This window comes from Artemia sp. Qi Xiang Cuo, chromosome 15 (genome assembly GCF_049724085.1).
Source record: "Artemia sp. Qi Xiang Cuo chromosome 15, ASM4972408v1, whole genome shotgun sequence".
NCBI lineage: Eukaryota > Metazoa > Arthropoda > Branchiopoda > Anostraca > Artemiidae > Artemia > Artemia sp. Qi Xiang Cuo.
In genome coordinates this window covers 22,114,924-22,131,171 of record NC_142808.1, presented here as the reverse complement: position 1 = coordinate 22,131,171, position 16,248 = coordinate 22,114,924, and the positions used below count along the sequence as shown (strand labels likewise).

General features: G+C 33.3%; 1 protein-coding gene across 6 annotated transcripts in view; it reads left to right on the top strand.

The window, feature by feature from the left end:
• sw (cytoplasmic dynein 1 intermediate chain short wing) overlaps positions 1 to 16,248 on the top strand; it is a 96,478-nt gene that overhangs the window by 54,730 nt on the left and 25,500 nt on the right. For 3 of the 6 annotated variants that reach the window (XM_089101736.1, XM_089101732.1, XM_089101731.1), the window contains exons 5-7: positions 2,031 to 2,143; positions 4,424 to 4,453; positions 10,299 to 10,319. In XM_089101736.1, coding sequence (XP_088957862.1) covers positions 2,031 to 2,143; positions 4,424 to 4,453; positions 10,299 to 10,319 — 164 coding nt within the window. The remainder of the gene's footprint in view (positions 1 to 2,030; positions 2,144 to 4,423; positions 4,454 to 10,298; positions 10,320 to 16,248) is intronic. The other 3 variants (XM_089101737.1, XM_089101734.1, XM_089101733.1) reach the window with 1 other exon arrangement.

Genomic DNA, 16,248 nt, shown 5'->3' with positions numbered 1-16,248 from the left:
AATTTTGTGGTCTTAGAACGTATTTAGCGGAGTTCCATATTCAGTTACTTAGAATTTCGTTATTTAGCGCTTATTTATTGTGCCGTCTTAAAACGTATTTGGTGGATTTTAATACTCAGTTACTTAGAATTCATTTATTTCGATTGAGGCTTTGAGTTTTGTACGCGATTATTAATTTTGTGGTCTTAGAACTTATTTAGCGGAGTTCCATATTCAGTTACTTAGAATTTCGTTATTTAGCGCTTATTTATTGTGCCATCTTAAAACGTATTTGGTGGAGTTTAATACTCAGTTACTTAGAATTCATTTATTTCGATTGAGGCTTTGAGGTTTGTACGCGCTTATGAATTTTGTGGTCTTAGAACGTATTTAGTGGAGTTCCATATTCAGTTACTTAGAATATCGTTATTTAGCGCTTATTTATTGTGCCGTCTTAAAACGTATTAGGTGGAGTTTAATACTAAGTTACTTAGAATTCATTTATTTCGATTGAGGCTTTGAGGTTTGTACGCGCTTATTAATTTTGTGGTCTTAGAACGTATTTAGCGGAGTTCCATATTCATTTACTAAGAATTACGTTATTTAGCGCTTATTTATTGTGCCGTCTTAAAACGTATTTGGTGGAGTTTAATACTCAGTTACTTAGAATTCATTTATTTCGATTGAGGCTTTGAGGTTTGTACGCGCTTATTAATTTTGTGGTCTTAGAGCGTATTTAGCGGAGTTCAATGTTCAATTAATCAGAATTCCGTTATTTAGCGCTTATTTATTGTCCGTTCTTAAAACGTATTTATTGGAGTTCAGTACTCAGTTACTTAGAATTCAGTTATTTCGATTGAGGCTTTGAAGTTGGCCTCAATCGTGCTTGTTGATTCTGCGGTCTTAGAGCGTATTTAGCGGAGTTCACTATTCAGTTACTTAGAATTCCGTTATTTAGAAATCTTAAGGATTGAGTAATTGGAATCAAACAGTCAAAAGAAGAAATATAGTAGAATATGGAATATAATAAATAATATAGTATAATCATATAGAGTGTAATATAAACAAATAGAATATAGCTTAATTTCAAAATATAGCACTGTAGAATTTGGTTAAATAACGTAAACATACGTAAAGTAACGTTGTAAAATAACGTCATGTATGGTAATAACTAAGTAAAATTAAAAAAATTAAAACTAGTTAAGGGCTTTTGCATTTTTTAAAAAGCTGCTGAGCTAGGCTAATTAAATTCACGGGGATGGATATTCCGCCTAAAGTAGTGAAAGTTTTTGAATACCCACCTCCAACGCTTCACTCTCTCCTGGGGTTTAACTTGCACGAAGATCAGCAGAAATTGATCTATAATATTAAAACCTTAAATGTATCTTCTGCCAAAATACGGAATTGGCATATGTTTTCCAACTCATACATCCACCCCATATCTACATGTAAGGTCAAAAAAGTGGTGGGTCTCTGTAAGGTGTTTGTCATTTATGTTATAAATAAGACTATTATTTTTAAAGGATTTGACTGTAAAGAAATTGTATAGCCTACTGGTAGACTCGTAACACCAAACAGATTTAGTTTGCTGTGTCCTGTAGCGGCGTAGTGGAATTCATCGCAGCTTTATAATACGGTACTCGGAGTCCGATCATTGCTGCGTCGGCGTACCGTAGGGTGCGCAATTCGAGTCTGGTGATGAGACTATGCGAAAGCGCCTCCATAAAAATCAAAAAAATAAGAAGAAAACTAGTTTTAAAGTTGTCGGGAATATGTAAGCCTGCTTGGGGGTCTTGTTGTAAATATATTGGAGAGGCCCTGAATTTTGTTCAGTAAAAGTAACTCGGGGGCGGGGGGTGGCTGAAGCTGAGCAACCCGTGGAGCATATAGATTGGCTTCCGAAAAGTGGTTCATCACTAGCGCTGTAAATTTGTTATCTATAATTAGTCAAATAAGGTTTCAAGGGCCACCATGCCTGATTGCTTGATATAGGTATAGTAAAGTATCCCTTTTGATGGCAGCTTATTAATTTCGGTTTCTTATTTTTGTAGAAAGAAGGCAAATTTGGTCACATCCGTTGTTCAGACAACAGACGTGCCTCCAAAAGAGGTCGTTACTTATGCTAAGCAAACCCAAACGACACAAGCTGGACCTGCACGTGATGGTACGTTGCTTATAATATAGGCTATATAATATTATTGCTACATAATATAGGCTATAATATATAATATTATAATGAGGCTCTTTTTTTCTTTTTTCTTTTTGAAGCAAAAATTGACGTAACATCCATGCAAAATAAGTCTTCTGAAAAGTTTTCTAAGTCTTCTAAGATGTGACGTTTCTAAAACATTTTCTAAGTACTCCAAAACAGTTTTTAGAACTTCTTTAAAACCGTTTTTAAAACGTTTTATTCAAGGTTTATGTTTTTGTACGTTTTCGAGCGAGTTCCTTGTCCTCCTGTGGAAATAGTTAAATTAAATCGGTTGTGTATAAATGTTGAAATTTCAAAATGTTGAAATTAAATGTTGAAAATTGGACATTCAAATTGAGTTGACTTAAATGTCATACACTTAAACAAACTTTTCCTTGAGAATATGTAAATAATTATATACAGACATTTTTTGGTTAAAGCCCGCTGCTTTAAATTGTAAAATCGACTTCTTTAGAACAACCTACCTATTGTAACAAAACGTAAATAAACACATCATAAAGAATATCGAATAAATAATAAGAACTAAATTAAGATAAATGAACATGTTACTCATAATCGCAGCGATTTGGGAGTGAGTAGTTAAATCAAACCTCAATTTCTTGGTCACATTTTTGTAGTATTAAAACACAGGCATTGGATACCACCCAGTCTCCTTAATGCACACGCTGTCACCATATATATACATATACAAGACAGTCACCATATATATATATATATATATATATATATATATATATATATATATATATATATATATATATATATATATATATATATATATATATATATATATATATATCTGCTATATATTTATATATATAGCAGGGCTCTCCTGCTCCGTTCTGCAGGAGACAATTACAATGAATCATCGCTGTCATAGTGACGGTGAAACGTCGCTTTCATAGCAGCTATAAAACGTTGCCGTCATAGTGACGATTAAGTTAGAATGCATAATTGAGGAAGGGGAAATTTAATTGTCAATCAGAACTGTTGAATTTTGCAGTTCTCTAGTGGTTCCGCTTTAATTTTTTTTAATTCTTGCTAGAAACTAAACCTTGTTTTAGAACGGTGAATTTTGCTTATCAAATCTATATCGGTCCTACGATCTTTACCATGACCTCGTGCATACAAGATGGGTTTGTCATTAGTGTCATTATTTGTTGAAATGTACGTATCAAGGGTTTGTAAGTGGCTGTGCCCACCCCTATCTGCAAAAAACACTAATTTAATTGATATAAATTGCATAGTTGCTAAACAATAATAACTGAAGGTGTTTTAGTTCGAATTTTTTTCGGGCAATCGATAGGAAATTCAAAACTGAAGCTAAAGTATACCAATCACTTTTTGGGGCAGACAAGTATTTTTCGCAACAATTATTTACTGTGTGCAGGTAATTATCTTTTGTGTTTGAATGCAACTGCGTTTTGTTTGTTTTCACTAAATTTCTTTGTGTTTTCGCTCTGTCTTTTCCCTTCTTTGTATAATGGGTTTTCAATTTAGAAGATAAAATACAAAAATACAGCTCAACATTTTTGTTTTTTCAGCTTGATTGGCTTAATAATTGTCTGCTGTATTTGTGAATAATATTGCAGAGGTTTTGGAGGACTTTATCTTTGTTCTTACTTAAAGAGCACATTGAGTATTTTGATGTTTGTGGAATTGAGGCGAGAGAGAGGGGGAAGAGAAGGCTAAAGAAATGAATAGATATTTCTAAACTTCTGCGCAGTGTTTTTTTATTATTTAATTAAACCAGACAAAGAACAAAAAACTAAACCATGATCTTTACAAGGTACCTTCACAAAGTAAGTGACTAAAATGGACCTAAATTCCATTGGAAAAATAAAGTTAACACAAAATAATAATAAAAAAAAATTGACAGCAGCGTAATTTTAGAGCTTGTATTATGGAGATGGTGGCTAGGTCGTAAAACTTGAAATTCTACGACATAAAATTATCTAGTCGAGTTCAGATTATCCCCTTCCCCACAAAAATTTGCAAATAATTGTCTGTGAACAGGATTTCGAATTAATGGTAGATGAGAATAGTATTTACATTATTAGTATATAGTATTATATAGTATATTAGTATAGTATATAGTATATTATATAGTATAGTATTATATAGTACAATACAGTATATAGTATTAGTATTAAAAGTTACTTGTGTAAACTTATTTTTTGCCGCATGTTGAGTGACCCTTTTTAACTCAAATGATTACCTTTTCATGGCAAGTCTTTGACGACTGGTGGCGTCCTCGGAAAGGTACATAACCTTATTATTAAGAATGCGTGGCTTATCTCCACATCACTGGGGGAGGAATGCACGGGGAGCATGTTTCAATTGTATTTATTAATTGTTTTGTGTGTGAAAGTACGTAATATCATTCATTTAAGATTTTGGTACTTTTGTAGCGGATACTCTCTCCAGATGGAGATGTATTAATGAAAAAAAATTACTTCATAATATGCAGGAAAGTTAAAGTCAATAGATTTTCTTGATTCTTTCACTATCATTCTCTTTTGTCCAATTTTTTTATCAATACATTAATTTCTTTCGCTTCTTAAATTGTGTGCCTTGGCATTTTCAATCTTAGCAATTTTCGACATAATACTTTTAAATTAGTTGCTGTTTTCTTAGACCACTCTGCTGTTCTAAGACGAACAGTGTGGTCTAAGAAAACAACACCTAATTTAAAGGTGTTGTGTCGAAAATACGTCGTATGTATGGGGAAATGAGACCAACCGAGTAAACATCTATAAACTCGACATTGGTTTGCAATTAGAAGACACGGAAGGCTTTGCCACTTCCATTGGAAATTTGTTTTACATTTGGGCAAGATTAAAGAAGAAATTTTACATCAAGAACTTTGAATGAACTTTGTCAATGAACTCTCTCTGAAAATAATCTAGTGAATAATCCGGAAGTTCATTATTTTGTGAATGACCCAAAAAGTCATTTATTTTGTTACATTTAAATAAGCTAGTTTCAATTTTGTTAACTTAGTATTTCTACTGAAGACGGTTACTGTATATGTGACCGAAATATCTGGACTTTTGTACCTGTTTTTTCACTGTCTAAATAAATGGATTTATCCCCATTTGAAAGTTAATTTGTTAATCTTGGCAATAGTAATTTCCATCTATGTTTTCATGTTGTCGTGTTAACTGGCATGATGACCTGCATTTAGATATTTATGTTTTCCTGGTAACGCGGTTTTTTTCAAAGGAAATTATCGTAATTCTTAATACGTCACCTAAAAAACTAAAAATATAAATGGCGATTATTGCTGGAATATTTAAGGCAAGCAATTGGGTTTGATCTCAGCTTGATAATATGGGATCCAGAGTTCGAATTAGCTGTAGCAACACGCCGTAGGATTGATGAAGGGACCTTAGTACTTAAGAAGCGTCGTTAATCCATTATACATTTAAGAAACAAAAAAAGCTAATATATTTAAAAGAAAAATCAGAAAAAAGGTGGATAGAAGCGCATGGAAAACATGTTGACTGCAATTTTCCTGCAAATTATAAAATTAATAATTGGTTGTTAACAGGCTTTCTTCTAGACAGAGTACCGACTAGATAAGTACCGATTTTTTTTTTTTTTTTTTTTTTTTTTTTTTTTTTTTTTTGTCTTGCTTAAATGGTTGGAAATGGTAGAATTTTTTTTTTTTTTTGCTTATTATTATTTTTTTAATAAAAATTTTAATGAATGTATTATTGCTTGAAATTGACCAACATTACTACCGAGACGTTTTCTTCTGAAGAGAAAAGGCTTCTATGGGTCATTGAGGAAGATCGTCGTGCCTGAGGCTTATAATTTTCCGAAAAACATGAAGTTTTTTTGGCTTGAGGACTTTCCTGAAGCCATTGATTAAAATGAAGGTAAAGTGAATGCTATGGCTGACCAATGACCGTCCCCTTCGAAATAGAAGAAAAATAAAAAACAAAAAATTCATTAAAAAATCTAAATCACGATCAAGAACCTCTTAGATAAAAAAAAATAATGTTTTTAAGTTTGTAAAAAAAGCTAACAATATCATTTTCTATAGAGGAACTTTTTTAGCGTGATTCAGATTTTTTGACTGGTTTCTTTATTTGAATTTTTTCTTCTATTTCGTGGTGGACGGCTGTTGGTCATACGTTTGAAATATTCGTTGAAGTTTCAATTCAATAACTATCTTCAGGAAAAGCTCTCGTTCCAGATACCTTCTGGATTTTCGCATGATGGAAAGACAGTGTGATCTTCGCTGTTATTTACAATTTTGTTTCGCTGCAGATATTACTGAATTGTTCTCTTCAGCATCTTTTTTTTCTTAACCGTAACTTTGTAAGAGATTAAAATTCAATCTTGTGCTCATTGCATTTGTTTTTCTTACTCCAATGGAATATGAATGCCATCAGCTCAGAAACGCTTTTACTATCTTACGGCATATATGATTGTATTGGGTGGAAATTCGGTATTGGTATTAGTTCGGCTTCACGAATATTTTTTTTAGACTAGTTCATTTAGAAAATTGTGGAGCCTGAAGTTTATGCTTTTGGAGTGCTATTTACAAAAATGCATCCCCCATGATTTGTTTTTCTTTGTTTAGATTATTACTTTATTAGTAATTTTGTGTGAATATATACGAATTTTTTTCATATTATTTTAAATTCGAGGGCTATCCATACACAAGCCTATTTTGGGATTAAAAACATGACTACCTTCCCCCAAAAAATGTTTTTTGTTCTTAAAGTTTAAAAGCTACATTGTTAAACAGTTGCTTAACATTTCCCCTAGACAAATTTCAAATGGATGTGATAAGGGTTTTTGCCTTCAAATACAGCTTAAGCATTTTGTTGCCTGAGACTGAAGTATAAAACTGCTTTGAGCCATGTTTCAATATACGCTGATTGTTGCTGTTTGGTCTAAATCCAAATTAACGGATAAATTCTTAAGCACCAAATCTGAAACCAACCAAGGGTTATTAAGTGCGGTTGTGTATGTATTGCAACAAAATAATGGAACTCATAGAACAAAAGTTTTTGTTTAGTCGTACCTGTCATATTTTCAGCCAAAACAGTGTCTTCTCGGCTTATGACTAGTCAAAGAGTTGATTCGTGTCTATAAACTGGAGCCAGCTATAATAAAGTGACCGCAAGCTCACAGTGTTTTACCCAGAGTCATTTATAGCTAGATGAATCCACTCTGAGTGCTTCCCCTGGAATTTGACACTTCCAAAGTCAAGGCACTGTTAGTTATTTACTGATATTCACGTATGTACCAGTTGTCATAATGGAAGGACAGTTAAAATCTGCCACTATTAGACACTAATGCATATGAAGGGACGCCTGGGGATGAAATGTTTGTGTGAGATGAAAAAAGGTCAAAGATCAATCATTAGTACATTTGAATTATTTCCAGTACAAAAAATAATTCAAACCAGTATTTACAATTCAGAATCAAAATAAAAAAAAAATCCAGTTAAAGCAAAAAATCATAGTCATCCAGTCAGGAAAAAGATGGGGCTCAATGAAATAGGAGATATTAGTATCGGCACCTACTTGTCTTTAAAAAAAATCGTTATCAGGTCTTGAAAAAAAAATCGTTTGTATTTAAAAAAAAAAAAAATGTTTTTTTGTCTTAAAAAAAAAATGTCCTAAAAAAAAGACGTTTGTCTTAAAAAAAAAATGTCTAAAAAAAATCGTTGTCTTTAAAAAAAAATCGTTATCAGTTTTTATTGGAATAACCTGTGAATGTGCGGAGTTTGAAAACTGGCGTGCAAATTGCTTTCATGTACATAAAAGCACTAACAGTTCAAGAGCTTAGATGGTTCCTGGGTTGTTTTTATGCTGACTGATTTTGGGAAATTATCTAGACTTGAACTATAATGTGATAATCCACAGAAGTGAAGTTTAACCCTTGCAGTAAAAACTCAGGCTGCTAAGGAAAGGGAGGGAGTGTCTGAAAAAAATTGATATTTCGAAAGACATAAGGCGACCTTCTTTTATAATCTGGGAGAATTTTTTCTTTTGTCAAAAAAGTATATTTCAATAGTCTACTATTTGGTGCCCGCTCTGTTGAGGGTTTTTGCAATTCAACCTCACTTTTTTTCCAGGCATTAAAGTATTTAATCCTGCCAATATAAATATCGTAAAACAGAAAAGGATTTGCTAGATGTTTTCCAGAAACATTGGTTACGGGTTGTTCTGGGTACCTGACTGACTGACTGCATCTCGAAAATTAAATTGTACGGAAAATGTGGTTCAATTCAGCTTTCTAGGGCTAATATGAGAGAAAGGGTGAGATGACTAGGACACGATCTGCGATGAAGGATGACTGATTTCCAAAGATTGTCCTTGTCAGCCACCTGTTTAGCGCCAAACGAAAATTAGGTCGTCCCCGAATGGGGTGGGAGGACCGTAAGGAAACATTTAAGGGAAATAGAAACTTCTTGGGAGGGTGTAAAGAAGGGGACTTTAAATAGATTGGGATGGAGGATTAGCGTTCGTAGCTGTGTTGGTCTCAGGCGCCTTGGTGCTGCAGCGAGTTGTTAGCAGTAGTAGCAGTAATAGAACTATCAACTGAGCTATTTTAGGTAATGCCTATGTTAAGCTAAACCAGGATTTCAGGGTTGAAAGAGGCTACTTTAATTGTTATGTATTATAATTAAAACAGAATAACTTGAAATGTTATACTATTTGCCATGAAATTTAATCATTCATTCAAGCTTCTTTGTTTCAAATACGCGATCTTGCGGAAGATATTATAATTATTTGATACAAATGGTACACTGGGTCCTGAATCTGCTAATCCTGGTGCTTTCTGTTGATGAATTGCAATGAAATAAAGTAGCATGTTTCCAACTTTTGTACAACCTTTTCCACTGCGTGAAAAGGTTTGCGTTCTCAATCTAGTGTCTCGTCCATGATTTTCTACAATACAAAGCCATCAAGTCATCAATTCTTAATATAAATGGAAAATACTGCAGATTAAATTGAGGGAGGAGAAGCTGTCATAATTTATTAAATCTTCTCATTTGTGACGCTTACAGTTAGTCTGTTATCTACAGTAAATTCCTGTCATAATGACAGTCTCTGTCCTACTAGCGCCACCATAAGAAACCTGGAGAATACACAGGAGCAAATCAGAGGTGTTTGCTCTATACTTGTCTTTAAGGCAGCGTTTCCGCTGACAGCAAGAAAAAATCACCGAAGAAGCAAGGACATCATCTAAGTAACAAAAGAATCGTTTTGGCGTGCATCAGGTAGCCCAAGACTCACTATAAGATAAAAATGGATTATTATGGTCATGACGTAGACAGTCGTCGGTGAATAGTTATAAAATGTTCCGTATTTGCACACACACCCCCCTCCCGTACCCGAGTTATCAAATTTATTCTAAGCAAATTTAAACTGTTCTGAGTAGCTGGAACCAGTACTTCTAGCTTTAGATATATATAATGAATGTCTTACGTGTAAATGGGGATGTGATTTTCTTTGGAAGATTTGACGTTTCAAGAATTAACTTTCGAAGTTCATCCTCTGCTCTGACGGAGTCAAATTAAAACGTTAAGAAAAATGTATCTTGAAGTAAAAACAAAAAACTTCTGGATATCTTTACGATGTGGTGTCTGCTTTAGGTTAGTATATCCTTGGTATTTGGGTATTAGGCCCTTGAAGCATTTAAGCTCAGTACGGAAACCAAACCAGCAAGAGTTTTGATTAATTGTTCGTCCATGGATTTAGTTTCTATAAAAAGTTTTCTAATGGTCTGGAACCACATTCTTTTCACTTCGTCTCCATTAAATTCTTTATTCATATTGTTTTTTTTTCTCGGTTATTTATATGATAATCTTCTATTTCTTCATATGTTTCTATTTCTGCGCTATTTCTTCTTATTTACGTATTTCTATGACTTACTATTTTCTTTAGGTATTTATGGCCTTTGCTTAAATGGCATATTAGGTATTTATGCCCTTGAAAAGGAACAAATTATGTCCCTATTAAATGTTCTTCCCTGAATTTGTCTTATGTAAATCTAATTCTATGATCTGAAACCATATTTTCCGTGCTTTGGATTTTTTCAAACCCAAAGTTGTATTAACTTGTTGTTCTTTTTCTAGCTCATGGATTTGATTATTACGGTGAGCATTACATATTCTCTAGCTTGCGTTATTCCGGGTGCTTTTTTTAACAGTGGGGTTCGAATGCTAGCTTTATTAACAACTAGGGTCACTCATACATAAAAAGAGAGATATTTAATTTCCGAAAGTATTTCCAAGGTTATGATGGGTAGTATAAAAAAAATTAACAGCTTTGCCTAGTTTCAAAATTATATTTCAGGGTTTCAGGAAACCTAAAAAGTCCTAGATATGATAGTAATATTGGTTGGAAGGGGAGTTTGAATGTGCTTCAATCTCTGCGTCTTGTTGCAATAAGAAATTGTTTCTGAGTGTTCTAGTATCGCCCCCCCCCCCCCCTGCAAAGCTTTTTTTCTTAAAAAAATGATGAAGGTTTGGGGATACTAATCTTAGGGATACTAGATACTTGGGGATACTCGATTAAGGATAATAATCTTAGGGATACTAGATACTTGGGGATACTAATCTTAGGGATACTAGATTAGGGATACTAGATACTTGGATACTTGGGGATACTAGATAAGGGATATCCATCAATTTACATAATCTTTGTTCATCATTAAAGTTAAAAGCTTTCTTTAAGTATTAAAATTATTAAAGCTCTCTTTTTATGTATTCATGCTAACACAAGAATTACTGTCTGCTGTGTTCTCTTAAAATTTTTGTATGGGCCATTGGGATAGTAAATGTATAGAGCCAAATAAAACTGTGATTTATGGGACTTGATTTGACCTCATCTGACCAGTTTATGTTCCCTGTCTAAGTTTTTGATATGTTATCGTTTTGCAGTCTTAGTGTATTCTGCAGTATTAGCTGCAACCTAGTAAAGACCGAACCGATGTCCATGGTAACCGAAAGTTTAAAAACGAGTTAAAAAAGCGATCGAGCGAGAAAAAATTTGTTTAAAATTTGTAAAAAAAAATTTGGCTTCGATTTATCTTAATAGTAAAATATTGCGAAAACAAATTTACGAGAGTTCCGACAAGGACATAGAAACTCCTCGAGGATGGTGTCAGATTAAAATGAAGAGTACATGATCAGAATCATCATGATCGAAAACTCTTACATGGAGGTTTTCACTCCCCATTTTAAAAACCAGAGAAAATGATTTTTCAGCCTGTATAGTATAGATATTTCTCTATCTTTTTTTCTTTCTTTCTTCGCTGCTAGCGGAGCACTGGGATATTATAGTGAGCTGTTTAAGGGACCGCTTGAAAACTAATGCTCATATCTACGTGATTTTTATAAATTCCTCTGTAATTTTACGATAAAACTGCATTTTTGTGTTGAATTTTTTTTCGATAATTATTCAATTTAAGACAACACTTATGCAATTATTTGGTTTTATCTTTTTAAGCAAGTTTAGATTATTCTGTAAGAAAAGTCGGAGGGGTATTATAAATCTGCCTCAGTAAATGGATAGTCTTGAAACTAATGAATACCTTGATTCAAGTGTAATCCTACCTACAGCTGTAGACTTGTAGCGAAATTACAGGCTATAAACCTTAAAGAAAGCTGGCAATGGATGCAAAATCAGTTTTGTAAACGTATTTATATTAGTATTTGAATATGAATACTATAAGGATAATTATAATATAAAAGTAACTTCATAAATGTGAATTGCTAATTTCAGAAGCCTTTGTTGTCAGAAAATAAGAAATTGACTCCCAAAGCCTTCTAATGAAAATAAGCAAGGTTTGGCTCTTTATTACAATTTACTATATCTATGGTATGAATGGGTAATACATTAACCCTTTTTGATTTTAATGCTAAAGTATTACGATTCCTCAGACCTGTTAAGTGTCAAAAACAGGGTGGCTGACTTGCGAGAGGGGGCAATTTACCCCACCTAAAACTTGACAAATGCCTTCTTTTCGTCTTTCATTGAAAAAAAAAAAACTACAAAAAAATATCAAGATTTTCCCCCAAGGTTTTTAAAATATAATTTTTTGGGGTTTTCATAAAAAAAGAAAAACATCTTTGCCCACCCCCTTACATTGGCGTCCCTGGTCAAAAACAAGATCAAGGAAACTTGTCAAATGAGGAAGAAGATAAATGCATTACTCTTATTGTTATTTTTATTTATTGCTCGAAAAAATGAAACTAACCAAGTTGTTTTTATAATCGTCTATTATTTAGTTAAAATAGATGGACACAGCAACTTTTGCTTCTTTAAGGTAATTAATAGCATCTTTCTGAATTGGCTGAAAATTTCATCATTTTAACCATTTACAACTTTTGTTTCAATGATTTGAAAATTCGTAATTACTATTTTAAAAATGACCCTGGACAAGTTATTTTTATAATCGTCTATTATAACAACCTTTAGTTATTTAAGGTATTTGATAGTATCTTTCTTAATTGTCATATGGTAAATCTTCATTATTTCAATCATTTAAAAATGTGTCATCATGTTGTAGTTCAGCAATGCCATATAGATTAACTCCTATTATGGGGAATTTGCCCATTTAAAAGTGGTTCCTCCGAAACGTCCCTGAAAATAAACGTTCGTAAATAGGCTAAATAGTTCGTAAATAATGCAAAATACAAATAGTTCATTTTTACGGAGTTGTTGGAAAATACAACTTTTAAAGGGTGGGAATTTGGGTAAATCATGGGAAATTCGGGATAGTCAAAGCACTCGATTAGCCCTTATTCTGTTTCACTTGATTTCTGAATTGAAGTTTAGTAAATCTTCAGGATTTAACAATGTTAATCCCCACTGTATTTCCCTCACCTTCACTACGGGTTACTCAGCTTTAACAATAAATCAAATAAATTTTAATTATGTAAACTAAAGTCAGTTTTAAAATAATGATAACTAAAATAATTAATTGATATTATGGACGACAATTTTTAGGTGTAAAGCAAAAGAAATTGGCTTTCCTTGTTATCAAAAAGTTTTTTTTCTTCCATTTCTTCCAGAAAAGGAAGGAGCTGAGTATCAGAAGTACTATCTATATTTACTTATCGCAATCATTTGCAGCAAGGTATATAAATAAGTTCTTCCATAAGTCATAAACATCATTTGAATAAACTTCCTTCTTAGATATTTTCCATAAACACAAAATAATATATCTAAACATAAACAAAGCAACAAAAGACAAAACAAAGACTCCAAAGCCGAATGCAGCAATAATTACTGTGAGGTTGCGAACACATCTTCCGCTACAATCTCTGCTTAACTTCATCATCGTAGTAAATGAACATAACAAAATCATCATCTAAATACCTACCTAAAAAAACAAAAAAATAACAATAATAAAAATATCTCACTGTATAATGTCCAAGATTCTTAATCATGAGCTATTAACGAAATTACTTCATATCATGGAACCTCGGTTACATTATTATTCTTTTTAACGCAAAGGATTGGGGATACTACTTAAGTAGTATCCAACATTCATTGCCTCTCTCAACTAGAAGGTGTCTTATCCCCAGGAATTCTTTTCGCATTTGATGGACACGAGGGGACATATCATCACTAATAAATATCGAGTTATAAGCACAAAATTTTTACCTTTCAACCTTAACATTTTTAATATCTTCAATCGAATCTGTAAATCACTTACTTTAATATTAACAAACTTATAAGCTTCATTGTATCTGCCGATGGCAGCATTAGGGCCTATAATACCGTATTTCCTTTTGGTCCAAGAGTTACTTGCTCAAGGTGGGGGACTGAGGAGGTATTTAGAATACAAGTAGTAAATCCACCGTAGCTGTTTTATTTCCATTGCCACGAAGGTACACCACAAAGGCGCAAAGGGCAACACATTTGAAGCGCATATGTGTTAAACAATTTAGCTACTAGCTTCTTTTTTTATTATGTTCGTTTATTTTTCACATTCACCGCCAACAAAAAAATTGACAGTCTAAGATGTTTAATTTTATAAAGTGTGTGAGCAGAATAGATGTCTCTTGTTTAGTCTTTAAAAATCTTGAAATACCAAGGACATCAAAATACAAACTTTTTTGGGACCTGGGCCCATCCCAGGTCTATTCATACCTGAAAACCGTGGTTTTCAAACCAACAACGACAAATTCTATACAAATTTTGGACCAATGGGCCAAATGACTTTTATTAGTTGTAAAAGTAGATTTCCTTTTACTACTACTAGGAACTCACCGCAGCACCAAGCAGTCTGAGGCCAACACAGCTACGCACGCTCCTCCTCCATCTTAATCTATTCAAAGCCTATCTCTTTACTCTCTCCTAGGAAGTTCCCATTTTCCCTAAATCTTTCTTTACGATATCCTCCTACCCCAACCACGGACGACCCGCTTTCCGTTTAGCTGTAGACGGTTGGCCAAAAAGGATAATCTTTGCTGTCATCCGCAAAACATGCCCTAGCCATCTCAATCTTTCTTTCATTATAGCCCTAGAAAGTGGGATTGAACCACATTTTTCGTACAGCCTACTGTTTGAAATACGGCCAGTCAGCCAGGTACCCAGAACAATCCGTAGGCAATTTTTCTGGAAAACATCTAGGAAATCTTCCTCCGCTTTTCGGAGCGCCCATGGTTCAGAACCATATTTGACTACTTTCATCACTGTATTTTCCAATATTTTAATCTTGGTTCGCAGTTCAACTTCGAAAAAAAAAACCTGAACGTTAGCTATTCTACTTTTAACATCTTCACTGCTTCCATCGTCTTTATTAATAATACTACAAAGGTAATCTTCAATTATTCCTAGCCTTAGCGACTTAGTCTTCTTAACTTTAATTTTCAGAATATTCTAGCACAATGAACTCGCAAAACCTCTAAAAGCTCACTTTGATCTAGGAGGCTTAAATCATCAGCATAATCAAAGTTCAGGAAAGTTTTTCTTCTCCATTTGATTCTGTGCACTCCCATTGCCTTTCCTGTGATCCTTAACAGGTGCGAGTCTCCAGCATTTTTTTTGGGGGGAGGGGGGAGGGGGGCAAGAGGGGTCCATATCCGGATAGTCAAAGTGCATGGGATGTATAATAATTTTTTTCTTCACATTATTGGGGGAGGGGCAACTGCCATCCCCAAACGACGCCCCTGATCCTTAAGACAAAGTACATGAACATGATCCATAAAAATGTGGATAGAACACAACCATGCTTAACTCCTGATTTTATACGAAGCCAACTATTAACCTCATTACCTACCTTAACCGTAGCAGTGTTATTCTCATACATAGCACTAATCACTTGAATATATTTGTCTGGTATACCATATAAGGATAAGACCTTCACTAAAGCTCCACTTTACTATTTTCTTTTGCTATGAGTAAAATGACCGACATGTAATCTTCTAAGTTGTGTAACATAACTGTTTCTGTGTTTTCCTAAAAATTTTGATATTTTTCTACTAAAGAGATTTACATGTGGCAGCTTTAGAACTGGAAATGCGATAGGAGGTGAGTTGGCCAGGGTGTTACGGGACTCGTTTTTTTTTTTTTTTTTTTTTTTTTTTTTGCGCCTATCGATTCTGGAATTCAATGCTCATGTCAAATTCAAGTCCCAAAGGCTGTTAACGATAAAAAAAGGGGGGGTCCATTATATAAATGGATTGTTAAACTGGGGGACGGTGAAAATGGAGCCCTAAAATTCAAACAAAGATATGAACAAAATTTTTATCAAAACAAGCATAAAAACAAAATGCAACAGACTGTCAATTTATCATCAATGGAAAAATCCCTTTTTATTATTATTTATTGAGAAACCCGTCATAAAATAAACACTACCAAAAATAGAGAAGAAAAAAGAAAAATGTCATATCAATTAATATAAACTGCAATTACATAAACAACAAACAATAAAATTATATATATATATATATATATATATATATATATATATATATATATATATATTATAACGAACTTACAACTCTCAACCACTATGATGCATTAGAACTTCATATGAAACCTTTATAGAATATTGTTTTTTAGTATTAT